Raw genomic sequence first — 26,959 nt, 5'->3', positions numbered from 1 at the left:
ATATGTCACACACTAACATGGGGTCACAAAGAGTGTCATACACATCACACACAGCTTCACCATCACACAGTGTCACACACTTTTTCACACTCAAACTTGTCACATCAGTTGCACACTCACATGAAGGTCACACATCCTGCACCGTCACACTCATACATCACATAGAGTTCACAAATAGAAACACAACAGTAACACCCACAGCCACACTCAAATGGTGTCAGTGTCACACACCTCACATGACACATGCAGTGTCACACACTGTCACACTCTGAGTCACATAATCGCATGTAACACATCGCACACGTGTTCCACACTCACACAATATACCCCAGAGTCATGGATGCACACAGCATCACAGACTGACACACTGTCACTTAGTGACACTACAAGGTCACACAATAACTTGCCACACGTAGCGTCACACAGTCTCACACTGTAATAAGGTGTTGTACACAGCAGATGGCACATGGTGTCACCCACAATTATGGTCTCCCTTGGGGTTGTTTACAGAGACACTCAGGGTCACATGGGCTCACAGACACGCAGTTACACAGTGTCACACCCACACCGTCCTCCCTCCCTTTCTTCCCTTGCAACCTCGAGGAGGCCCTGGGGCTTAGTGTGAATCTCCGATCTGCCTTGTGGCCCAGAGAGAAGGGGCGTGAGTGAGGAGAGAGCGGTGGGCGTGGCCCGAGCTCGCCCCGCCTCCCCCTGGGAGGCTGGAGCGCGGAGGCGGAGCCCCGGGGCCACTTGAATCGATGGCCGGATACAGCCACGCCTCCCAGTCTAAGTGGCGGGCCCAGAGGGCGGTGCTGGCCCGCCCCGCCCACCCTATTCTTAGCTGGAGGCGTGGCCTTTTGGACTCGCTCCTCAGCCTAAGCCTGAGGCTGGAGGTGGGCTGAGGCGTGGCCCTCGGGGCGGCCCCGCCCCGTTCCTCCCGCTAGGGAAGGACGCAGAGGGCGGCCCAGCAGCCAGTCGGTTCCCGCGCGTCCTGTGACTCCGCGGCCTCGCAACCCTACGTCCCTGCAGCATGTCTGTCAAGAAGATTGCGATCTTCGGCGCCACTGGCAGAACCGGGCTCACCACCCTGGCGCAGGCGGTGCAAGCAGGCATGAGCTGGGGCGGGCATGGGATGTCACCGGGTGCAGGGCCAGAACTTTAGGAAGGGACATCATGGGACCCGGTGTGCCTTGGTGTGTGAGGACTCAGGGGCAAAGCAAGTGGCCACGGGGGCAGAGGTTGGGGACAGTATGAGGTCCAATTTTATGTGAGTCCAAGGGAAAGGAATTGGCCCTGGGAGGCTAGGGGACTGTGGTGACAAGTTTAAATCCAATGCTCTTATGAAATGCTGTTATGGTGGTGGTGGTGGTGATGGTGGTGGTGGTGGTGGTGGTGGTGGTGGTGGTGGGCGGTAGTGGTTTGCACACCCAGCAAGGGCTTAACTAAGCCAGGCATGGGACTCCCAGCTCTGCCTTCTCTTCATTTGTATTAAATAGTCCCAGCTCTCAGGTGAGATGGGAACTAGTATCACCTCACTTGACAGATGAGAAAACTGAGGCCCAGAGAGTGACTTGTCCACTGTCACCCAGCCAGAAAGTGGCAGTGTTGTTATTTGTACCCAGCACATGCTCTCAGCTGCTAAAAGTTCTTGGTTTGGACACCAAGGCTTAAAGTTCAAGAGGCTGGGGAGTGTGTTGCCGTGAGCACCTGATGGAAGGTAGGTCACTGAAGACTTGGGGACACTGGTCCTAGGAAAGCCAACGAGGGCTGAAAATATGGAGTTGCTCCAGGAAAGGGGATAAGCCATCCCCTGCCCCCACCTTGCAGAGTTCACCAACCCCCAGTGGAGGCTGGCTCTTCCAGATAAACGGTCCCACCCTTGCTGGTCTTGGTGATGCTGAAGATATTGACTATCTGGGTGCCCCCAAAGGGTGGAGGCTGCCAGGATCCTACTCTCAGCTGTCTCCTAGCCCAGCTCTCCCTTGCAGGGACTCTGCCTGAAAGTTCCCCATTAGGCCTGCAGCTCTCCCCCTTCCCCAGGAAGACCTAGGGAGGATCTTGACTTGTGGGGAGAGGGGAAACAAATTTGCTGATACACGTTTCTAGAGGAGGAAGTAGAGGACGAAGTTGAAAGGTGCTGAGTCACCCTGATGATCCAGATTTCCACGTGACTACCTCTCCCTTAAACCAGGATTCTGTGGAATTTCATTTATCCACACTGCTGGTCACAGCCGGAACTACACCTGCCTTCTCAGTGACTCTGCCAGGTCCCTTCAGAGCTACGGGCGAGCCAGAACCTCGCTGTCCCCATCCAAAACAGGAGGGGCTTAAATGAGCTGAGCTTTTATTTAGCTCATTGATTCTGTAGGGCTGAGTTCTGACTAGCACAGACTCTGGTGCCCATCTGTCCACTTTCAAACCCCAGCTCTACTGCGTACCACCGGTGTGGTCGGATGCCTTGTCATCTGTGTACCTAGATATCTGCAAAGAGGGGATGGAACTAGTGGAACTTGACCTTGGGCTCTTGTGATGATGAAATGAAGTCATATATGGAAAATACCTCAAAGGGTGCCCAGCATATAAAGGGCACTTAATAGGCACTCCTTGGCTGAGTGAACTCAGATTATAGCTGTGTGGTCCTGGCCTGATTACCTAAAATTGCCTCAGTTTCCCCCATCCTCAAAATGGGCATATAATACAACCTACTTTGTGGGATCGTTGTAGTCTGCAGCTTTTCAAACTATGGATCCTAGTGCAGTTCTGAGATATATTTAATTGGTCACAATAATATCAATGTATCACATGTTAAAATGGGTTTTATGAAACTTTTGTTTGAGTTATATACATAGAGTTTTTTTGGATACTGGATTAGGCAGTGAAATCTATTTTGTACTGAGGGTTGAGATAAAAATGGCTTAAAAGAGGCATAATCTACAACTTACCCTCACATAATTAGGGGAACATTTTGTACACATATATAATTATATATGTTATGTGTATTATTATATACACAAGGAAAGAAAGATAAAGCAAATATGAGAATCAAGATCGTACAACTTTCCTGTAGGTCTGAATTTATTTCAAAATAAAAAGTTAACAGGAGTTCCCTGGTGGCTCATCAGGTTATGGATCTGGTTTGTCACTGACATGGCTTGAGTTCCTTCCCTAGCCTGGGAATTTCTGCATGCCCTGGGTGTGGCCAAAAAAAAAGAGCCAAAAATTAAGAGAAAAATATGAAGTAAAGGATTTGGAAAAAAAAGAAAAGGAAAAGGTTTGGAAATAAGTCTTTGCAAATGTTGTTTTCTTTGTAAAAGGTAAAATCTGCAAATTCTAAAACTATAGTTTGTGATGGTAGCCATTCGCCACATGTGGCTATTTAAATTTAAATGTGAGTTGTTATTAAAATTTTTTGGAAAAAAAATCATTTATCTGTGGAAAGAGCATAGCACAACACTTGGCACATAGAAGGCTCTCAATAAATGCCACTAATCGCCAATAAGGTAACACTAATGGGCACTCTTGTGCCCGGCCCGTGTCAAAACTCTCACTGTTTGCGAGAACATGTTTCTCCTCCAAAATACCCACAATTTATGAACCTGACTAGTATCCTTGAGGACGTGGGTTCAATCCCTGTCCTCACTCAGTGGGTTGCGGATCTGACGTTCCCATGAGCTATGGCGTAGGTCGAAAATGTGGCTCGGATCTGGCGTTGTATGGATTTGTTTGTTCCGGGCCATTCACATAAATGGAATCATACACTACGTGGCTCTTTATGACTGACTTCGTCACTAACTAAAAAATATTTTTTTCCAAGTTTGTGCATGTCGCAGCATGTATCGGTGCGACGTTTCTTTTTATTGCCGAATACCATTCGGTGGTATGGCTATACCACATTTTATTTATCCCTTCGGTTAATGGAAATTTGCATTGTTTCCCCTTTTTGGCTATGATGAGTAATGCCTCTATCACCATTCACTTACAAGTTTTTGTGTGAACCTAATGTTTTCATTTCTATGGGGGGCATACTTAGGAGTGGAATTGCTGGGTTGCATGTTAACAGTATGTTGACCCTCTGGAGGACCTGCCAGGTTGTTTTCCAAAGCAGCTGTATCATTCACCATTCCCAGCAGCAGTGGATGAGGGTTCCAGTTTCCCCATGTGCATGCCAGCATTTATGATGGCGTTTTGGTTATGCCATCCTCGTGGGTATGAAATGGTACTTCACCCTGGTTTTGATTTGCGTCTCCCTGATGGCTGATGATAATGAGTATCTTTTCACGTGTTTAGCGACCATTCATTTATTTTCTTTGGAGAGATGTCTATTCAGATCTTTTGTCCAGTTTTGAATACTCATCTTTTACCATCAAGCTATAGGAGTTCTTTATATAGTCTATTTATTTTTTATTTTTCTTTTTTTAGTCTTTTGAGGGCCGCACCTGCAGCATATGGAGGTTCCCAGGCTAGGGGTTGCATTGGAGCTGCAGCTCCCAGCCTACATCAGAGCTCACGGCAATGCCGGATCCTTAACCCACTGAGTGAGGCCAGGGATCGAACTTGCATCCTCACGGATGCTAGCTAGTCAGGTTTATTACCTCTGAGCCACGACACGAACTCCTCTTTATATATTCTAAATAGAAGTTTCTTGGAGAAGATTTGATTTGCAACCTCCCCCCCCATTCTGTGGATTGTCTTTTCACTTTCTTGTCTTTTTTTTTTTTTTTGGCCTAACCTGCGGTATGTGGAAGTTCTCATGCCAGGAATCAAACCCAAGCCACAGCGGTGACAATGTCAGATTCTTAACTGCTAGGCCACCAGGGAACTCCTAGAGGCTGTTTTAGCTCAGGCTGCTATAACAAAATGCCATTGACCGGGTGGCTAAAACAATAGACATTTATTTCTCACAGTCATAGAAACTGGGAAGTTCAAGATCAATGGACCAACAGGTTTGGTTTCTGGTGAGGGCCCTTTTCCTGGCTTATCGATGGCTGCCTTCTTGCTGTGTCCTCATGGTAGAGAGAGAGCCCTGGTCTCTCCTCTTTGAAGGACACTAATCCCATCCTGGGGGCCCTCCCCTGGTGACTTCATCTAAACCTAATTACTTCCCAGAGGCTCCATTTCCAAATACCATCGCATTGGGGGTTAGAGCTTTAGCGGATGAGTTTTGCAGGAAAAGGGTAGGGGGGAGAAGCATTCAGTTCATTACAGAGACTCCAATTATTTTTTTTTTTGGAGTACAAACAAACAATATATTTTGCCATTGTTTAAAACAAAGGAAGAAATATGTTGGTTGTAAACTTGAAAAAGAGTGGGAAAAAAAAGTAAAAAATTAAAAAGGGGTGTAGGTATGGGAGGTGGGGACACAGAGTCATCCAGAATTCATTTGGGAGGTGACATGCCGAGGTGATGTTTATCATCTTTAGCGATCACTTAAGACAGTGCCTTGGAGTTCCTGTTGTGACTCAGCAGGTTAAGAACCCAACTCGTACCCATGAGGACGCAGGTTTGATCCCTGGCCTCACTAAGTGAGTTAAGGATCCAGCATTGTGAGCTGTGATGTAGGTCGCAGGCGCGGTTTGCATATGGTGTTGCTGTGGCTGCGGTGCAGGCTGGCAGCTGCAGCTCCAAGTGGACCCCTAGCCTGGGCATGTGCGTCCCTTAAAAAAAAAAAAACAAAAAAAAAAAACAAAAAAAACAGACAGGGCCCAGACCTTCTGAAATAAGGCCAGGGGAGCAAACCCAATGATGGACAACCTTTGGGCAACTCATGTCCTTCTCTGTACCCCAGCGTCCTCCAGGACCTGAGGGTAGGGGCCATAGACCAGCGGGAGGCCAGGCATTAACCCTTTAGTTGCTGGAAGGTGGGGAAGTTGAGGTGGGGGCATGCAGAGGAGTCCCCCAGAATCATAAGGGCAGGTTATCTATGACCCAGCATGAAGGTATCACCCTGTTTTAACAACCAGCTGAATATCAATTGTGGGGATGCCGGCAAAAATGTTTGAAGACCATCATCCCAGTACAGGAGACCCGGGCCAGGGATTTGGGGGTTCATCGCACCCTCCAGGACCCAGCCCCTGGAGCCCAGGAGTACCCGCCCACAAGCCCACTGACCTGCCTCTCTGCCCTCTTTGCCTGCAGGTTATGAGGTGACAGTGCTGGTGCGGGACGTCTCTAGGCTGCCTGCAGAGGGGCCCCAGCCGGCCCACGTGGTCGTGGGCGACGTTCGGCAGGCGGCCGATGTGGACAAGACCGTGGCCGGGCAGGACGCCATCATCGTGCTCTTGGGCACCCGCAATGACCTCAGTACTGAGCCCCCTCTCTGCCCACGGCCCACCCCTACACCTCGGCCCCCAGCGCCACCCCCTCCCCCAGCCCCGCCCCTGCCACCCCCGCCGCCGCCGCCGCCCAGCAGTGACAGCCACTCTCTGTCTCCTCTAAGGTCCTACCACAGTGATGTCCGAGGGTGCCCGGAACATTGTGGCGGCCATGAAGGCCCATGGCGTGGACAAGGTCGTAGCCTGCACCTCGGGTGGGTGGCAGGGTCATCCGGGTGGGGCTGAAGAGTGGGGCTTGGGTACCGGATGGGCAGTCCCAGGGGGCTTCCACGAGGTGGCATGGGAGCCACCCTAAATTACTGTGCATTTATTGAGCACCAACGGTGTGCCCGAATCTTGCTGGGTAATGCCAGAAACACAGTACAGCCCTGGGCCCTGCCCTTGTGAGTCTCACAAATAGGAGGGAAGTGGCAGAGGAGCCCTCATCAAACAGTGACCGGCCAGAGCAGTCAAGGCCAGGGTTGCCGGGTGCCTGGGCAGAGGCATCAGGGCTGGGGTGAGGGAAGCCTCGAGGGCTCTGGGGGCCCAGAGGAGGTGTCTGACCCAGGCTGAGAAGAGGTCAGGGAGAGCGTCATAGAGGAAGTGGCAGAGCCCTGGCTACACCGGCCAGTTCTCTACCCTCAGAGCTCCCAATTTATGAGGAGATCGGATTATACAAATAGTTGCCCTGCTAAAAATGAAATGCAATAAAAATTTAGAAGAAGGAGTTCCCATTGTGGCACAGCGGAAATGAATCCAACTGCTAACCATGAGGTTTCAGGTTCGATCCCTGGCCGTGCTCAGTGGGTTAAGGATCCGGCATTGCCCTGAGCTGTGGTGTAGGTCACAGATGCGGCCAGGAACCCGCGTTGCTGTGGCTCTGGCATAGGCCGGCAGCTGCAGCTCCGGTGAGACCCCCAGCCTGGGAACCTCCATATGCCGCGGGTGCGGCCCTAAAAAGAAAAAAGACAAAGAAAAGAGTTCCCTGAATAATCTGAAAGGAAGCCTTCAGGGTACACAAGAGGAGCAGTCAATGCTACCAGCATTTGTTTATTGAGCACTTACTGTGTGCTGGGCACCCAGTGCCTAACCAATGAATGCCACTTAATCCTCTCAAAACTCCTTTGAGTAGTACTTCACTCACAGTGGCACATAGTAGGTGCTCAGTAAATAGCAGCCGTTCTTAGTGCCTCCCTTGTATGGTAAGGGAGTGGAGGCACAGAAAGGCCCATCAGCTTACCCGAGATCACACAGCTTGTGGCTGGTGGTGTGTCTCCACAGTCCACACGTCTCACCTCTGTTTCATCACACCAGTTGCCTCCCAGGGAGGGGAAGTGACACGAAGGAGGAATGCGGAGAGCAAGGGGACTCCAGGCAGAGGGCTCAGCTTTTGGCAGGGCTGCGCGGCCAAAGCGTGGCTGTAGCAGACTAAGTGAAGGGGCGTGTTCAGCCGCTAGGTCAGGGAGCAGATGGGGCCGGGTCAGGTGGGGCCTCCTTGGGCTCCTTTGCTTTTATCCTGAGGAAGAAGGGGCCACAGATGAGTTCCAACCCCTCTGGGTGTTCACAGGCCCCCTGTGGCCGTGCCCAGGGAACAGAGGTGGCAGTAGGAGCAGGGAGACCAGGCAGAAGGTAGGTAGGAGCAGGTAGGATGAGAAGTGATCACAGCCATGTGAGCCGTGAAGAAACTGGAGCCTAGGATGGCACCTGTGTTTCTGCCTGGAGCAACTGGAGGGTGGCAGGGAGCCCCAAAGGGGCTTGTCCTGGAAGGAGACCTGCAGGCTGTGGCCTGGCCAGGCTGTCCTCAAGCCTTGGCTGATCCTGCCCTGTGTCCTCCCCCACCAGCCTTCCTACTGTGGGACCCGTCCAAGGTGCCCCCCAGACTGCAGGACGTAACGGATGACCACATCCGGATGCACAAGATACTGCAGGAGTCGGGCCTGAAGTATGTGGCAGTGATGCCACCACACATAGGTGAGTGGGCAGGGACCCAACTGCGGGGACCACCAGCCTGCCCCCTCCTGTCCTCTGGGGAGATCTGCCAGCCCTTCCTGGCCTATTGAAAACTGCACACCTGGAGTTCACTGGTGTCAAAGAGGGTTAAGGATCCTGTGTTGTCAGAGTTCCCGTTGTGGCTCAGCAGTAACGAACCAGACTAGTATCCATGAGGATTCGAGTCCAACCCCTGGCCTCACTCAGTGGGTTAAGGATCCGGCATTGCCGTGAGCTGTGGTGGAGGTGGCAGACAAGCTTCAGATCCCACATTGCTGTGGCTGTGGTGTAGGCCGGCAGCTGCAGCTACAGTTGGACCCCTAGCCTGGGAACCTCCATATGCCCCAAGTGTGGCCCTAAAAAGACCCCCCAAAAAAAAGGATCTGGTGTTGTCACTGCAAAGCTCATGTTGCTGCTGTGGCTCAGATTCAATCCCTGGCCCAGGAACATCTGCATGCTGTGCACTTGGCCAAAAAGAAAATAAATTTAAAAATAAAATAGCAAACCTTCCCTTCACAGTGTTTGTTCTCTTTCCCACTTGATTTTATCTTGTTTTTGTTTTTTGGGTTTTTTTGGTCACGCCTGTAGCACGCAGAAGTCCCTGAGCCAGGGATCGAACTCACACTACAGCAGCAGTCCAAGCCACACACCAGTGACAATGCCAGGTCCTTAACCCACTGAGCCACCAGGGAACTCCACACCATTTCTTTCTTATATAGTGTGTGTCCCCCTCACTAGAATTTTGAGGTTTGAAGTTTTGTTTGAAGGCATGGATTTTGTCTTTTTTTGATCACAGTTGGGTTCCTAGTGCCCAGAAGAGGGCTTGGTGGGTAGTAGGTGCCCTGTAAGTTATTTGTCCAATGAACCAATACCAGGGAAGATGCCTCACCTCTAGGTGGTGTTGTGGAGGGAACCCTCTTTTCCCCTCCCAGGCCTGGCCTCCACGTCCAGAGAGACACAACATCCGACTGGGAGACATTCATTCATTTGCAGATGTCCCTTGAGTGTGTGCATTTCTAGTGTGGGCCTGGCCACCAACACCAGGAACAGCGATGTCATCTCTGCTCTCGTGAGGCTTCCATTTCTAGCAGGGGAGACAAACGAAAGATGACTCATATTACCGCTGTGGGCTGCTCTGCTGAGTACAAACACGCAGCTCCGTGAAGAGAGTCGTGGCGCGATGCTTTTAGCAGAGGCTCCAAGAGATGGCTTTGCGGCTTTGCGCCCTGAGGGAGGGGATCAGGTGAGCGTCTGGGGGAAGGAAGAACATTCTGGCATGAGGGAACAGCCGTGCAGAGGCCCCAGCCCGGCGCTTATATCTCCCTCACGTGTGTTGTTTTTGTTTGTTTTAAGATCTGGGCAAAGTGCTTTTTTTTTTTTTTTTTTTTTTTTTTTTTTTTACTCCATGAATTTATTACATTTATAGTTGTACAATGATCATCACAATCCAGTTTTATAGGATTTCTATCCCACAACCTCAGCATATCCCCCGCCCCCTCTCCCTCACATTTGCCTGCCCACTGGACGGAGCAGTTCTGCTGTGGCCTCCGCCTTCTGCCTGGAGGAAGGGGAGGCCTGTACACCTTCTAAAGGTTCAGAGAAGCTCCGGTGATGAGGTTCAATGCAGGACCCTGTTGGGAGGGGCATCCTAAGCTTTGACTCAGCAGGGAAGCTGTAAGGTGGAAAAGCTGGGGGGAGGTCCCAGTCCCAGCCCAGTGTGGACTTGAGGCCCATGGCCTGAGCCTCAGTTTTCTGATCTCTGAACAGGGCTTGTATTACTTCTTGACCTCCCAGGTGTGAAGTGAATATCCAGAGAGATCAAGCCTAAAAATTGTTCAACAAAGAGGAACCCCCCCTTTTTTTTTTTTTTTTTTTTGGCTTTTTAGGGCTACACCCACAGCATATGGAAGTTTCCAGGCTAGGGGTTAAATCAGAGCTGCAGCTGCTGGTCTACACCAGAGCCATAGCAACAATAGATCCGAGCCACGTCTATGATATACAGCACAGCTCACAGCAACACCAGATCACTGATCGGGGCCAAGGTTTGAACCCGCATCCTCATGGATACTGGTCGGGTTCATTACCACTGAGCCACAACAGGAATTCTGAATACCTTTTTTTTTTTTTTTTTTTTTTAATTTTTCTTTTTCGTATGTGTGTGAAAAACTTTGGATTTGGTGGTGGTGGTGGCGGGTTTTTTTGTTTGGGTGGTTTTTTTCTTTTTTTTGCCTCTCCCAAGGCATATGGAAGTTCCCAGGCCAAGGCTCGAATCCACACCACAAGAACAACCCCAGCCACTGCAGTGACAACACCAAATCCTTAACCAACTGAACCACAAGAGAACTCTAGTGTGTGAAAACTGTGAAACCTCCAAAAAAGTTAAAGATAGTAAAAACGTTTATTTATTTTTGTCTTTTTGCGTTTTCTTTAGCCACTCCCGCGGCATATGGAGTTCCCAGGCTAGGGGTCGAATCGGACCTGTAGCCACCAGCCTACACCACAGCTCATGGCAACGCCAGATCCTTAACAAGGCCAGGGATGGAAACCGCAACCTCATGGTTTCTAGTCGGATTCATTAACCACTGAGCCACGACGGGAACTCTTTAAAAACGTTTATGAATGCCCATAAGCTCTTTGTCTAACACATCCATTTTGGCCTATTTGCTTTCTTTCTTTCTTTTTTTTTTTTTTTTTTTTTGGTATATGGCCACACTAGTGGCATGTAGAAGTTCCCAGGCCAGGGATGGAATCTGAGCTGCAGTTGTGATCTATGCTGCAGCTGTGGCAACGCTGGATCCTTTAACCCACTGCCAGGCAGGGGATTGAACTCACACCTCTGCAGGAACCCAAGATGCTGCAGTTGTATATTTTTGTTGTTGTTGTCTTTTTAAGGCCACACCCTCAGCATATGGAGATTCCCAGGCTAGGGGTCCAATGGGAGCTGCAACCGCCGGCCTACGCCACAGCCACAGCAACACAGGATCTGAGCCATATCTGCGACCTACACCACAGCTCACAGCCATACCAGATCCTTAACCCACTGAGTGAGGCCAGGGATCGAACCTGCATCCTCATAGATGCTAGTTGGGTTCGTTAAGTGCTGAGCCACGGGGGAGCTCCTGCAGTTGGATTTTTAGCCCACTGCACCAGAGCGTGAACTTCTGGCCTGTTTTCTTTCTTCCTATCTATCTATCTATCTACCTACCTACCTACCTATTGTCTATGCCTGCATCTAATGTGTATATATGAATACATATGTGATATATATATGCATTTTTAAATAAGTTTGTGTCTGTGTGTCTGTTTCCTTTTTCTTTTCTTTTTTCTTTTTTTTTTTTTGCTGAACCATTCGAAAGCAGGTAGCAGACATCAGCACACTCTACTCCTAGAACCTCTTGACAGGCATCTCCCAAGAAGAAATATTTGGGAACAAACCATGGTACCATTATTGCACCAAGGGGATTGAATTAACTCTATCACATCATTTAGTATCCATGCCCTATTCAGATTTCCACAATTGCCAAAAAATATCTTTCAGTCTCCCCTTTCCTCAAAATCAAGATCCAATCCAGAATTATGTGTTGTTTTTTTGTTTGTTTTTTGTTTTCACTTTAAATGCATGAATTGTCTGGTATGGGAATTCTATCTCAATAAAGCCTTAGTTTTTTGGGGGTTTTTTTGTTTTTTTGTTTTTTTCTGGCTGCCACATGCAGCAGCTTGATGTGGGATCTCAGTTCCCAGACCAGGGACTGAACCAGAGCTGCAGTGGTGAAAGGGCCAAATCCTCACCACTAGACCACCAGGGAACTCCCTATTTTTTTTTTGAAAGTGATTTTCATAACATCAAACATAATAGGCCAGGTGTCTCTCCTTTTTTTTTTTTTTTTTTTTTTTTTTTTGACTTTTCTAGGGCCACTCCTGCGGCATATGGAGGTTCCCAGGCTAGGAGTCTAATTGGAGCTGTAGCCACTGGCCTACGCCAGAGCCACAGCAATGCAGGATCCAAACCACATCTGCGACCTACACCACAGCTCACGGCAACGCCGGATCGTCAACTCACTGAGTGAGGCCAAGGATCGAACCCGCAACCTCATGGTTCCTAGTCATATTCGTTAACCACTGCGCCATGATGGGAACTCTGGCCAGGTGTCTCTTAAAGTATCCCACATTCTGGGAGTTCCTGGTGGCCTCGTGGGTTGAGGATCGGCATGGTCACTGCTATGGCCTGGGTTCGTTCCTGTCCCCAGAACTTTGCATGCCTCTGGCTTGACTAAAAAAAAAAAATCCCACTTTCTGGATTTTTGTGATTGTTTTCTCACAGACTAAGTTTAAACATTTTTGGCAGGGATGCCATATGAGTAAGGGTGTGTATTTCTTATTGCATGTGATTCCAGGTTGTCCCTGTGCTGGGACACTGCAGGTCACTCTCACATATTATTATTTTGTCCTTTTGGCTGCACCTGCAGTATGTAGAAGTTCTCAGGCCAGGGACTGAACCTGAGCCACAGCAGCAACCTGAGCTGCTGCAGTGACAATGCTGGATCCTTAACCCACTTATCAGATGCCCCTGTAGCTGCCAGGTCATGCCTCTGGAAGGGCAGGGGATCCCAGAGCCACTGGGAAGTAAATGACCCTTTGCAACCCTGGGATGTGACTTCCTCTCTCTGAGACTGTTTGCCCACTTGTAAGATAGAATTAATAGGTCCTAGCCCATTCTCTGCTTCATTTCTCTCCATCTAACATATTTCTCACCATCTAACATATTCTACTTTCTTACTAGTTGCCTTGTCTATTTTGTCCCTTGCTGCATGCCCAGCACCTGGTACATAATAGGTCATCAATAGGATTTGTTGAAAAGGAGTTCCCGTTGTGGCTCAGTGGTTAATGAACCTGACTAGTATCCATGAGGACGTGGGTTCAATCCCTGGCCTCGCTCAGTGGGTTAAGGGTCTGGTATAGGTTGCAGACATTGCTGTGGCTGTAGTGTAGGCCGGCAGCTACAGCTCCGATTCAACCCCTAGCCTGGGAACCTCCATATGCCGTGGGTATGGCCTTAAAAATAAAAAAAATAAAAAAAAAAAGTATGTGTTGAATGAATGTAGTAAAGGGTACAGATTAGCACCCTGCACGTGGGAAGGGTTTCATGGCTTTTGGCTCGTTCACCATCTTCTACCGTCTGGACTGGGCACACCGTAGACGGTCACTGGTGTGACCCTGCGCAGGGTGACGGGGGAGGACATCTGTTTACCTGGCCCCTCAATCTTTACCTTACAGGAGATCAGCCGCTGACCGGGGCCTACACGGTGACCCTGGATGGACGAGGGCCCTCTAGGGTCATCTCCAAACATGACCTGGGCCACTTCATGCTGCACTGCCTCACCACTGATGAGTACAACGGCCACAACACCTACCCCTCCCACGAGTACGAATAGGGCTCTGACCCCGTCCAGGAAGACAGCATCCTGTGGCTACAGCAAAGGATGGGAACAATAAATCTCAAGCTAAGAGCTTCAGTTTATTCAGGAAGACCCAATTCTATGTCTCTTCCTCTCCCTGGCTCTGTCAGGGTGTCTTCACTGTCCCTGTCTGCCTCTGTGTAAGGTTTTCTAGGCAGGAGTTCCCATTATGGCTCAGCGGGTTAAGAACCCGACGAGTATCCATGAGGATGCAGGTTTGGTCCCTGGCCTTGCTCAGTGGGTTAAGGATCCAGCGTTGCTGCAAGCTGCAGTGCAGGTCTTGGATATGGTTTGGATCTGGCATTGCTGGCTGTGGCGTAGGCCAGTAGCTACAGCTCCTTAGCTTAGGAGCCTCCATGTGTTGTGTGTTTGGCCCTAAAAAGACCAAAAAAAAGAGAAAAAAGATTTTCTGGGCATTCATCCATTTGTTTCCTCACCTGGCCCTGTGCTGGGGAACCAGTGAAGACAGTGGGGACCCTGTCTTCATGGATCTCACTGTCCAACGTGGAAGACAGCCCTGCCCCTGACAGTGACAACACAGAGTGAGTGGCCAGGGCTCTGATGGAGGAAGCAGAGAGAGCCGAGGGACCCAGCTTGAGGAAGGTTCTGTGGAAGATGAGCTGTCCCACCTGAAACCTGGTTTAGTGAGAATGAGCCAAGGGAAGGTTCTAAGGCGTGATGGCGTTCCAGGCAGAAGAGGCCACATGAGCACATGGCCCCTTTGAAGAACTAAAGCCCATCCCCTACAGTTAATACTTTGGTCAGAGGGGAGGAGCGATCAACCCCAAGAGGCTGTTCTATGGTGCTAAACCGGCCAGGGTCCTTGTAAAAGTTTGAGCTTTAGTCTAAGTTTTTATGCAAAGAGTGGAGCAAGGGAGAGGTGGGGAGGGGGGATCACACTCAGGTTTGTTTGCTTGTTTAGGGCCGCACCCACGGCATATGGAAGGTCCCAGGCTACGGGCTGAGCCCAAGCTGCAGCTGCCATCCTACACCACAGCCACAGCAAAGCCAGATCCTTCACCCACTGAGCAAGAGGCCAGGGATTGAACCTACATCCTCATGGATACTAGTTGGGTTCATTACTGGTGAGCCGCACGACAGGAACTCCGGGTTTGTGTTTTATGAAGCTTCCCTGGGCTACTGTGTGCGGGTGGATGGGAGGGTGCAGAAGTAGAGACTGGGAACCCAGAGGGTGTCCTGGGACCTTGAGGAAGAGAGGGAGAGTGGGCGGGAGCCTGAGTGGACAGTTGGGAGGGGAGGGAGGCACCAGAAGGAAACCTAGGACTGAATCCTGAAAGTGGGGTTGCAGTAGGGCCACCCTGAGACAGGAAGCCTGAAGGGGCTGATTCGGCACGGGGAGGGGAAGAACTGCCTCTTCCTAATCATGTCCCTTCTTGGAATCTACTCTCCCCCACCTTTGTCCCCCAGAGACACCTTTCCCAGGACTGAGCAAACCACTCCTCGCTTACCTAACCCCCAAAGCTCTCCCCCAACCCCAAATCCATTCCCATCCTATACTCTTCTCCACACAGCTGGACTACATGACTGACAAATTCCAACCGGCGAGGACTGGTCCAAAGAGCCTTAAACCTTCCTTCTCCGGAGCGGCCTGGAGAAAACTCTCTCCTCCCGTGGGCGGGAACGTGTTGTGGGGGTGGGGCAGGGCTGGTTCAGGCTTTCTGGGCACCGGCCGCACTCATTTCCTCCCGCTTTATTTCTTCTGTTACAGTGTCTGCATTTAACAAACTTTCTTTCACTGGGCGCCTGCCTTGTGTCCGGCCCTGTGCTAGGTGATGCTGGGGACCAAGCAGTGAGATAACATTGGTACGTGTCCCCAGGAGGCCCACAATCCAGTGACGGCCAGGGCCAAGGTCGGGGAGACTCAGGCAAAGGAGTCAGGGTCGCGATGAGGGAAGCACAGGACCCTGTGGGAGGCCAGAATGGGTCTGGACCATCCCTGGAGCCTCAGAACTGAGAGGAAAACTTTGAGAAGAGTTCTGACTCAAGAGGCAGCCTGGGAATTGAGGGCGTATTTTCAGGATGGGAAAAAGTTTCAAGATCCAGAGGTCTTTTTAAAAGTATCCTTGATTTTGACTTACAATGTTGTGCCAGAGGTCTTTTTTTTTCCCCCCTCATTTTCGAGAACTTGATACGAACCTGGCATTGTTGTAGGCACTGAAGATAAGGCAGGGAAGAAAACCGAATCTCTGTTCACGGCGGTGGAGCCATTTTAGAAAGAGTGAGTCAGTCGGTGCGGCAGGATTGTAGAGAGCAAGGGAGAGTGCATCAAGCCAGACCTGAAGGGCTTTAAGGCAAAAAAAAAAAAAAAAAAGTAGTTTGGACTTTGTCCCCACGACAGTGGGGAGCCAAGAGCGAGTTTCCCGCAGCAGGGGTGCCATCCTGAGGGAGGAAGGGCTAAGATCTCCCAGGCAACACAGGCCGCACCAAACTATTGGCTGGCCTTCGGTGCGTCATCCTCCTCCTCCGCAGGGTCCGCCCTCCAAAGCTAGGGGCGCGGCCTTCGTGAGAGGCGCAGCGGGGTCCTCCCGGTAAGCGGGGTGGGGCCGGGCGTGCCTGTCAATCTTCCTCCGCGACTGGGTCCAGGCTTGGTATAAAGGGGTCGCAGAGAGCAATGAAGACGGTCTTGGAGCGAGGACAGTAGCCGAGTTGAAAGAAACAGTTTTGGTGCAACATCCACCCTAGAGAGGTGGCCCTGCCTCCCGGCAAGTCAGAATCCTTTAAAAGGTCCGCGGAGCGAAGGAGGGGAAGGCGGGTCCGGCGTCTCCAGGCGACAGGCGGTAGCTCCGCCTAGCCAATCCGCGCCCTGCGGTGGGCAGGACTCCAGCCAATCATGGTTCGCGGCTCGGCTCCGGGCGGAGCTGGGTGGGCCTGAGGCCAGACCGAGAGGCCCCGGGGTGGTGAGCGCGGCCCCTACCCAGCACTCGCAAAGGAGGGTCGCAAAGCCGCGGGCGTTCCCGGAGGTAGTTGTTGCGAACCTGGCAGTTGAGGTGAGGTGTGGCTGCCTGGCTTGGGATCCGCCTTGGGTTGAGGGAAGTGGAGGCGCTCCGGAGAGTTGTGGAGGCGGGGTATGGGTGGGAGTAGGGGGCGCAGGTTTGGAGAGACTGAGTTTCGAGATCCTGAAAGGAAGGCGAAGTTTTGGGGACAGGGTCTTCAAGTGGAGGGAGTCTGAAGCTGGGACACGGGGTGTTTGGGAAGCGAGAGAACTAGGGAAGGAACTTTTGGGGGCAGGAAATCTGAAGATTGGGATAATTCAGGTCTCCGGGACGAGTTAAAGTCGGGCACTACTGTTCAGGAAAAAGTTTGAGGCGTTGCGCTGTGATCCCGAGCATTTGGAGAAGCGAAAGAAATAGGGGCAAGGACTCGATCTCCTAGACGCAGTGGTGGAGAGGGGTCCTGGGGAGAGGAGAGTTCCCAGTCAGGTCTTGGAGCCGGAGGGGGAGTCGGAGATGAGGTTGAGAAGCATTTGAAAGACCGGAGAATAGGGGAAAGTTGACGGGGAGGGTCTCAAAATTCAGATACCTAGCGGCCCGAACAGAGCTCATCGGAGAGCATTTGTAAGTCTTTGAGCGATGTGTTGGGGCCTGGGTCTCTGGACCCGAGAGTAGTTTGATGGAAGAATTTGGGACTTTCTACGGTCCGCAGGACCGGTAGAAAGCAGTTTAGAATCGGAGTCGGGTGGGGGAGGGGTGTTTCGGGCGTGGAGCTCAGACCCGCAGCCCTGAAGGCAGCGGAGGGCGGGGCTCGGCGGGCGCCGGGCAGCTGGACGTCCGGGTTCCCTTCCCCCACCCACCACGGGCCGCTTTGCGCATGCCCTAAGGGAAGGCGGGGAAGGTGCGTCCCTCCGGCTTGCTGAGCCCTCCGGGGGTTGTAGTGCGCGTTCAACGTCAGTACGTGTACCTGGAGGCTATTGGCCCACATTTCCCATAAGCCCCAAGGACCAAGTTGGGGCGTGTCTGGGTTCCGAACTCGAACTTCGTCGAGGGGGCGGGGCCTGTAGAGAGCGGGGGCCTGGTTGGATGGGCTGGTCGGGGGCGGGGCTTGGCGTGAGTAATGTTCTGGCGAGTTTTCCTACCGGACTCATGCTGGAGAAACCTGAAGGCAACCACAGAGGGAGTGAGGGAGGTATTTTCACTGTTGTTGCGAGAGCTCCCAGTCAGGAAAAATATTTGTTCTCTGTAAAAGAAGAGTCTCCACAGATAGGTTCCCTATCAGGGTTCCAGGTGGCTAGAATATAGTAGACATTCAAAAAAAAAATTTTTTAAGTGATTGTGGACCTGTATTTTATTTTTTGTTTCATTTTGTTTTCAAATTAAAGAAATATATATATTTTTGTCTTTTCTAGGACCGCACCCGCGGCATGTGGAGGTTCCCAGGCTAGAGGTCTAATCCGAGCTATAGCCGCCGGCCTTCGCCACAGCCACGCCAGATCCAAGCCTTGTCTGCGACCTACACCACAGCTCAAGGCAATGCTGGATCCCTAACCCAATGAGCAAGGCCAGGGATCGAACCTGCAATCTCATGATTCCTAGTCGGATTCGTCGGGAACTCCTCAAATAAAAATATTGAATGAGGAATTCCCGTTGTGACTGGACGGTAAGGAACCCAGCTAGTATCCATGAGACTGGTGTTCAATCCCTGGCTTTGCTCAGTGGGTTAACGATCAGGCGTTTCCGTGAGCTGCGGTGTAGGTCACAGATGTGGCTAGGATCTGGCGTGGCTGTGGTGTAGGCCAGCAGCTGAAGCTCCGATTTTGACCTATAGCCTGGGAACTTCTATATGCCACAGGGTGCCGGCCTAAAAAGAAATTTTTTTTCAATAAATAACTGGCAATGAACTCTTGTTCATTGTGCGTGTAGTATCACTTCCCAAGATCTCACAGCTGAGCAGTGTGAAAGGCAGAAGTCAACCCTAGGAATCTCTACTTGCAGGCCAGGTGTCTGTACTCAGTATCTGTCTTGTGTGTGTCGTGTTTGAAAATAAGAGTATTGTGAAAGAACAGCCTTAAGACTCCAGAACTTGAATTAAGATTCCTTGTAGATGAGGAAATTGAGTCTCAAGGAAGTAAATTCACTACTGGAGGCCACATGGGCCAGTAAGTGGGATTCAAACCCAGCTGTGTCTTGCGTCCAGATCTTGTTTTGTTAATCACATACATATACTCTCTTCCTTAGCCTTGTGAGATTTATTTGGGCCATTAAAAATCAACAGCCATACAGGAGATTCAGGATTTGAACTAACCCTGCTGTGTCTCACTTGCCCCTCTTCTTACCACAGGGCATCATGGTAGGCTTGAAGAGGAAACACTCAGATTTGGAGGAGGAAGAAGAGGATGAGAAGTGGGACTGGAGTCCCACAGGCCTTCGGAGCTACCAGCAAGCCCTGCTCCGCATCTCCCTAGACAAAGTCCAGCGAAGCCTGGGCCCCCGAGCACCCAGCCTTCGAAGGCATGTCCTCATCCACAACACCCTCCAACAACTCCAAGCAGCGCTTTGCCTGACGCCTGCACCTGCCCTGCCCCCCGAGCCCCTCTTCCTGGGCGAGGAGGACTTCTCCCTGTCGACCACCATCGGCTCTATTCTCAGGGAGCTGGAGACCTCCATGGATGAGACTGAGCCCCCTCCCAATCCAGTGGCTCCCCCAGGTCCCCAGAATGAAGTATTGCCCCAGCCCGATCCGGTCTTCTTAGAAGCTCTGAGCTCCCGGTACCTAGGGGACTCCGGCCTGGATGACTTCTTCCTGGACATTGACACATCGGCAGTGGAGAAGGAGCCTGCACTGACCCCACCCGAGCCTCCTCACAACCTCTTCTGTGCCCCAGGTTCCTGGGAGTGGAATGAACTAGATCACATCATGGAAATCATTCTGGGATCCTAAAACTTTGATGGGGAGGGGGCGCTCCTTCCCCATCTCAGCCTTGGTGGGCTGAAATCCCTGGATGCAACTCTGTGTGTGTGTGTTTATATGGAGGCTTTAAGCAGTAACTGTGGCCTCCTTTGCTCCCATTTCAGGGTTCCACAAACTGTCTTGCATGTGTGTGTGTGTCTGGTTATCGCAGCCTTCTGTGAAGGTGGGTCTTCCTGAATTAATTTATCTGTTGCAAATGCCTTAATGAGACTCTGTTTCTGGGAGTCTGATTTCCCACGTCCACATTTCTTCTGCCTTTCCCTCCAGTTCCTACTCCCCTCGTGTCCCCTGGGGCCTCAGGGAAGATAAGCTGGGCCTGTCAAAGGATGACAGGGAGGTGCTGCCTGGTTGCTATGGAAACCCAGCTTCTGCCTCTTGCACCTCTAGGGAATGGGAGGGGCTGGCCTCCTCCCCAGGCTGAACCCCACCTCCTTCATAGGACCCCAGTCCCAGCAGCCTCCTGATTCATGACCAGGCCGGACCACGTGCAATAGGGTGGAAACCAAACTGCTCCATGCCGCATTATTTAATAGAAAGGCAGGTTTTGTGGTGGGTTTTTTTGTTTTGTTTTCTGATTGTAATTTTTTTTTTTTTAATAAAAGTATTTTGGAAGGGGTGGTGTTGCCTAAAGTTTCTAAACTTTAGTGGGTCAGTGGGAGGGACCTGGTAAGTTCCCTAGACTCCTGCATCTCTGCCCTGTCAGAGTTGGAGCAGGGATACGAAATAGATCCTGGAGTTCCCGTTGTGGCTCAGTGGTTAACAAATCTGACTAGGAACCATGAGGTTGCAGGTTTGATCCCTGGCCTGGCTCAGTGGGTTAAGGATCTGGAGTTGCCGTGAGCTGTGGCGTAGGTCGCACACGCGGCTTGGATCTGGTGTTGCTGTGGCTCTGGTGTAGGCGGGTGGCTACTGCTCCAATTCGACCCCTAGCCTGGGAACCTCCATATGCCACTGGGGAGTGGCTCAAGAAAAGGCAAAAAGACAAAAAAAAAAAAAAAAAAAAAAAGATCCTGTTGCCATGTTTTCCATGGGAGGAGCCTGAGGTGAGAGGCCAGGTCACTTGCTCAGGGTCGCATAGCTAGGAAGGAGCAAGGAACTAGAACTCAAGTTCAGTCTCCCTCCAGAGACTTCTTAACTATTGTATTTGTTGCTTCGTGATAGATTTAGACACCTCAGCCACATTGGTGGACACAGGAGGGCAAAACGGGCCCATGGGTTACATGTCAAAGGCTAGGGCTCTCTGACACTTAAAAGTCAACACTTTCATTGTAGAAAATGTGCTGCTGAGGCCCAGAGGAGAGAGAAATGCCCAGAGACCCCATGTTACTAAAAGCAGATCTTTCTAGAAAACTGTTGGCTAGGAAGCAGAACCTAGGCTAGAGTGGTTCTGATGATTTATTTAGGAGATGTGAGCCAGGCTGCTGAGAGGGAGGGAGCGAGGCCAGGGAAAATACCCTGTGACAGACTGTTGCACTGGCTAGGCGGCCACAAAGACCTTCAAAGACAAGGCAGCAGGTATGTACACAGCATTAGGGACTTTTCTGGAAGGCGTGCGAGGAGGAACCTGAGTGTAGTCCACAAGCAGGGAGAGGAAGGGGATTTTTGCCCTTGCTTTCTGGCTTAAAGGCAGGTCCTCCTCCTGAGCATCGCATCTAAGTCTAAAAACACGTCACTTACCACGAACAGGTGGGGCGGTCTGGAGAGGGGCAGTCTCCAGCCTGGAGAGAGAGCAGCTGGTCAAGGGCATCTCAAGAAGGCGCGTGAGGTCCCCGTCTCAATGTGGATGCCCACTGGATCATGTCTTCCTCCAACTTGAAACTGGTGACTTCTCACACTCAAAATAAAACCCCGACTTCACCGAGGCAGGCAAAGCCTGACAATCTTGCTCCTGACTTACCCACTTTAATCTCATTCTCCCCTCCCCACTCAGCTCCCTGCAGGGCTTTTGCACTTGCTGTTAGCTGCCCAGAGACACTTCCTGGCTAGTTTCACCAATCCTCTCCTCTCACAGAGATCTTCCCCGCCCTTCCCAGCTCAGCACGTCCGGGCACACCTCCCCACCGCCACCACTTCGCATGGTTGGATTTTCTTTGTAACATCAATCCAGTCTCAAATTATGACCTTTTTATGCTTAGCCTCCTGTTGGAGTCCTCGAAAGGGAGGTGTTATGTTGTACTGCATAAAGAACTATGCTTGGGGAGTTCCCACCGTGGCTCAGCGGTTTATGAACCCAAGTTGTATCCATGAGGACGTAGGTTCGATCCCTGACCTTGCTCAGTGGGTTAAGGATCCAGTGCTGCCATGAGGTGTGGTGTAGGCCGGCAGCTGCAGCTCTGATTGGACCCCTAGCCTGGGAGCCTCCATATGCCATGGGTGGGGCCCTAAAAGGACAAAAAACAACAACAAAAAAAGAACTATGCTTGGTACAGGTGGGCACAATTTTTTTTTTCCTGTTATTAAGAAGTCCCAACCTTGCAATGGCCAACCCTCCCTTCCACCTGTTTCAACTCATCTCTACCGACACTATTTTCTGATGTTCTTCAAACACACCATGTCCTGCCTCAAGAGTTGGAATAGGAGTTCCCTGGTGGCTCAGTGGGTTACAGATCTGGCAGTTGTCACTGCTGTGGTGCAGGTTCAATTCCTGGCCTGAGAACTTCTGCATACTGCAGGTGTGGCCAAAATTTTTTTTTTTTTTAATAAAAATTAGGGCATTCCTCTTGTGGCTCAGGAGTACCTGACTAGTATCCACGAGGAGACGTGTTTGATCCCTGGTCTTGCTCAGTGGGTTAAGGATCCAGTGTTGCTGCAAGTTGTGGTGTAGATCACAGAGGCAGCTCAGATCTGGTGTTGCTGTGGCTGTGACTCTGGCTTAGGCTGGCAGCTGCAGCTCTGAGTCTACCCCTAGCCTGAGAACCTCCATATGCTGCATGTGTGTCCCCCCCAAAGGAAAAAAAAGTAAATAAAAATTAAAAAATAGATGAGATGGGCAGAGAAGGCCTCACTGACAAGATAACACTTGAGAAAGACCTGAAGGAGGTGAGAAGTGATCCATGTGAATTTGTAGGGAAACAATCCTGGCAGCAGGAGGAGCCAGTGCAAAGGCCCTGTGGTCAGAGTGTGAGTGGCATGTTCTTGGGACCATTTGGAGGTCTGTGTGGCTGGAGTAGAGGAAGCAAGGGAGAGAGTACTAGGAGAGGAGGTGAAAGTAGAGGGGGCAAATCACGTAGGCTCTTGTGGGAGTCCCTGGGGGACTCGAGGTTTACCCCAGTGAGCTGGAAGGCACGGGTGGACGCTGAGCAGTGGAGGAAGTAGAGCTGACTCACTTTTACAAAGACCGTCTGCCCTAAAGAGACAGGAGTGAAGAGGAATCCTGGAGCTTGTTGGTACCACGAGGCCAGTATGAGGAGCACCCCCACTTTCCAGATGATCCAACTGAGGCTGAGAGAGGCCCGTTCCTGCCTTGTCAGAGAACGGAAGAGAAAAGTGGAAAGGCTGGCCCTTCAGAGGGAAGCGGGTCCCTGAGGGCAGAGTCCACAGTTCCCCAATCTGCCCTCCCCCGCTGTCCGCGGTGGGGGATGGGCCCCGGCCACCTCGGTCCCTCCCACCTGCCCACCCTCCGTGGAGGGGGGGGCTCCCCGGGGAGCCCGGCCGGCGCGGGGCGGGGCGCTCCCCCGGCCCCTCCCTCCCCAGCTGGCGGAGGCTCCTCCCCCGGCCTGCCCGGCCCTTGGCTTCGCTTCTGGTTTCATTTCCCAAGGCCCGTGCGCTCGCCTTCTCCCTTCCCCCAGCCCTTTGAATTCCTGGCTCCTTCTCCACTTTCTGGTCTCAGCTTCAATGTCACCTCCTCAGGGAGGCTCTCCCGGACCACCTCGGCTACAGGGCACCTGTCCTCCGGACTATGATCACGTCTTATTAATTTCCTTCAAGTCACTGAACAGAAGCAGAAATTATCCGCATTTGTTCATCTTCCAGGGTCTTCTCATGCCACTCAGAATGAGAATAAAGGCCCATAGAATCTCTAAAGGGCTGAAAACTTCTTGACCTCCTACCTCCCTCCGGTCTAAGACAGCTAGCACCTCCCACCTCAGGGCCTTTGCACTGGTCCTTCCTTCTGGCTGGAACACTCTTCTTCCAGAGTTTTACTGTCTCTCTCGTTTCATCAGGTTTCTGCCAATGTCACCTCTTCAGAGAGCCCTCCACTACCATCAGCTCCCTGTCGCAACTGCACTCGCTTTCACTATTCTCCTGCTCAGCCTTTCACTTGTCACCAAGACATCAATAATTGCTTTATTACGTTTATCGTCCACCTACTCACAACCAGGGATTTTTTTTTCTTTTCTTTTCTTTTCTTTTCTTTCTTTTTTCTTTTTTTTTTTTATGCTGCAGGGGCATGCAGAAGTTCTTGGGCCAGTGATGGAATCCGCACCACAGCAGTGACAAAACCAGGTCCTTAACTCTCTAGGCCACCAGGGAACTCCAAGAGTTATTGTTTATAATCCTACTGCCATAACTTCAGTGCCTAGAACACTGCCTAACACAGAAAATGCTCAATTAATTCTTTTCCATATTTCCTTTTTTTTTTTGTCTTTTGTCCTTTTAGGGCCGCAACACAGCATATGGAGATGCCCAGGCTAGGGGTCGAATCAGAGCTGTAGCCACTGGCCTACGCCAGAGCGACAGCAACACAGGATCCAAGCTGTGTCTGTGACCTACACCACAGTTCATGGCAACGCAGGATCCTTAACCCACTGAGCGAGGCCAGGGATTGAACCCCCCTCCTCATGGTTCCCAGTCAGATTCATTTCCACTGCGCCACGACGGGAACTCCTCCATATTTCTTTTCTTTCCACGCTGTCCCTTTATCCATGAGAAGAGAAACTCTGTGAGGTATAGCCAGTGATGTACCCTCATTGTTTACAACTGTACCTCAACACAGTAGGTGTTCAATACACATTAGTCAAACTCCTCAGACTCCTAGGAGCTCTTCTTCCCTGTATGACCTGGAAAGAGCCACCTGGAGACTCCTTTTTTACCAGGCCCAAAAAATAGGTTGTGAGAGAAATTATGTGAATTTGCCTAGCAGGGATCTTGTTGTAATTAGCATTTCACCTTTTTATTAGTAAAAATTTCGAGTACATAGAAGAGATGGGGAAAAAACCGCATGTATTCTGTGCACCTGAATATTCTCCCATCTAGATTTAACATTTTGTCTCCTTTATCTTCATTTGTGTATCTGTATACGTACTTTTTTTTTTTCTGAACCAAAGGAGAGTAAATTGGAGACATTCTACCCCTAATATAGTAGTTCAGCAGGCATCTCTTTTTTTTTTTTTTTTTTTTTTTTGTCTTTTTGCCATTTCTTGGGCTGCTCCCACGGCATATGGAGGTTCCCAGGCTAGGGGTCGAATCGGAGCTGTAGCCACCGGCCTACGCCAGAGCCCCAGCAACGCGGGATCTAAGCCGCGTCTGCAACCTACACCACAGCTCACGGCAACGCCGGATCGTTAACCCACTGAGCAAGGGCAGGGACCAAACCCGCAACTTCCTGGTTCCTAGTCGGATTCGTTAACCACTGCGCCACGATGGGAACTCCAGGCATCTCTTTAGATTAAGGATGCTCACTTATTAATCCATTTCACATCTAAGAGAATTTAAAATTCCGCGATATCATCTAGTATCCAGTCTATGTTCAAATTTCCTCAATTTTCTCAAGAATATCTCTCATAGGAGTTTCTGCCCACCCCAGCCCCCAATCATGATTGAATGCAGATTCAGATGCCTATTTGGTTTTAATAAAGAAATTATATAGTCTCTGGTATTCTGAAATATCTACCTCCCCCAATCCCTTCTTGTGTTTTCTTGAAGTTGAATTTCTGGTAGGATAACCCCGTGGTGCTGTAGGCAGCCTACATTGTGTATTTGCCTGATTGCCTTCGTGTTTAATTTTTCACTCTCTGTTCCCTAGAAATTGGAGTTGGATCTAGACACTTGAGATTGAGCATCCATTGATAATCGCTGTCTGAATCAACCAGTCTAGTTAGCATTTTTGATGGCTTACTTTGGTCAAGGGCTTTATTCACAAACAGTTCTTCCCATAGGGCCTGAAGAGTTAGCAAACGAGCTACTGAAGAAGGTAAGACCCATTGTCAGTTTAGCCAACAAGTATAAAACTGCTGTCTACCTTCATCCCATCCGGCGTGTCTCCCCTTGAACTGTGCTATTACCACAACAGCCATTACTACGAAAGGACACGTTGTCACACACCACTTCCAACGTTTTGCACCAATTGTTTTTTAATCCTTAAAACAACCCTCTGGAGTTCCCGTCGTGGCGCAGTGGTTAACGAATCCGACTAGGAACCATGAGGTTGTGGGTTCGATCCCTGCCCTTGCTCAGTGGGTTAACGATCCGGCGTTGCCGTGAGCTGTGGTGTAGGTTGCAGACACGGCTCGGATCCTGCGTTGCTGTGGCTCTGGCGTAGGCCAGTGGCTACAGCTCCGATTCGACCCCTAGCCTGGGAACCTCCATATGCCCAAGAAATAGCAACAACAACAACAAAAGACAAAAAAAAAAAAAAAAAAAAAAAACAACCCTCTGAGCCAGATGCTATTTGTCTGATTTTAGAGGTGGGGAAACGGAGATGCTCCTAAGAAACTAAAACATTTGTGCAAAGTCACACAGCTACTTAGGGAAGGGAGCCCAAGAAGGGGCTCCAGGGACATCCCACCCCTCCCTTCCTAGTTCCTGTAACCACAATTGAGTACACCTGCCCAGCATCTGTAGCGTCTGATATAGTGCTTTTACAGAGACGACCTTATTTTAATTTTACTAACTCTCAAGAGCTAGGCAAGAAGATCCCCCATTTAACAGACTCAGAGATGTCAAGCGTCTTTCCAAGTTCTCGCATCGAGTGAGAATTTGAACCCCGGGTCTATCTGGCTTAGAGTGTAGACCCCTGTTGGGGCTGGGTGAGTAAGAAGTTCAACTGCTGGAATTGGCGGGGCCGGGGGTAGGTGTGAGGGGGCAGCACAAGGAGAGACACAAACGCCACCCTCTACCGTCCCACAGGGCAAAGAGCCACCCCACCTTCTCTCCCCGGTTCCTTCACGAAGCTGCCCGGACATGCGCCCTGAAGACCACTTCCCCTCCTTTCGAACCTGCCCCCTATAGGCCCCGCCCATCGCCATCTAGGACCAATCCCTGAGTGGAGGGCGGGGCCTCCAGGGGAGTGGGCGGTAGCTAAGAGGAGTGGAGAGCCTGAAGTCGTGCGCTGGAGTC

The 26,959-nt window shown here is 50.8% G+C and overlaps 2 protein-coding genes and 1 long non-coding RNA gene across 7 annotated transcripts; 2 read left to right on the top strand and 1 right to left on the bottom strand.

The window, feature by feature from the left end:
- Window positions 1-972: 972 nt before the first annotated feature.
- BLVRB (biliverdin reductase B) lies at window positions 973-13,818 on the top strand. The gene is made up of 5 exons (XM_003355917.5): window positions 973-1,109; window positions 6,136-6,300; window positions 6,437-6,526; window positions 8,154-8,282; window positions 13,575-13,818. Exons 1-5 carry the CDS (start codon window positions 1,031-1,033, stop codon window positions 13,730-13,732), a joined length of 621 nt encoding a protein of 206 aa, XP_003355965.1. The 5' UTR covers window positions 973-1,030; the 3' UTR covers window positions 13,733-13,818.
- Window positions 4,873-16,517, bottom strand: LOC102158315 (uncharacterized). 3 transcript variants are annotated; one of them, XR_014806150.1, is made up of 4 exons: window positions 16,331-16,517; window positions 15,914-16,061; window positions 9,190-9,551; window positions 7,336-7,827 (listed from the first exon to the last, which is right to left on the bottom strand). It is a non-coding gene; the product is annotated as an uncharacterized LOC102158315 (long non-coding RNA). The 3 variants fall into 3 exon arrangements; XR_014806149.1 differs by having other exon boundaries at window positions 9,190-9,384; XR_001303673.3 differs by lacking the exon at window positions 16,331-16,517 and having other exon boundaries at window positions 4,873-7,827; window positions 9,190-9,384; window positions 15,914-16,181.
- Window positions 13,575-20,297, top strand: SERTAD3 (SERTA domain containing 3). 3 transcript variants are annotated; one of them, XM_084958415.1, is made up of 2 exons: window positions 13,575-15,580; window positions 19,052-20,297. In XM_084958415.1, exon 2 carries the CDS (start codon window positions 19,058-19,060, stop codon window positions 19,649-19,651), a length of 594 nt encoding a protein of 197 aa, XP_084814541.1. In that variant the 5' UTR covers window positions 13,575-15,580; window positions 19,052-19,057; the 3' UTR covers window positions 19,652-20,297.
- Window positions 20,298-26,959: the final 6,662 nt, after the last annotated feature.

The sequence above is a fragment of the Sus scrofa genome, chromosome 6 (assembly GCF_054392235.1).
Source record: "Sus scrofa isolate SSC_HxYL_T2T_F1_AM1 chromosome 6, Sscrofa_HxYL_maternal_Yorkshire_Landrace_v2.0, whole genome shotgun sequence".
Taxonomy (NCBI): domain Eukaryota; kingdom Metazoa; phylum Chordata; class Mammalia; order Artiodactyla; family Suidae; genus Sus; species Sus scrofa.
The sequence above is the reverse complement of the archived record's forward strand: the minus strand, read 5'-3'. Positions and strand labels throughout refer to the sequence as shown.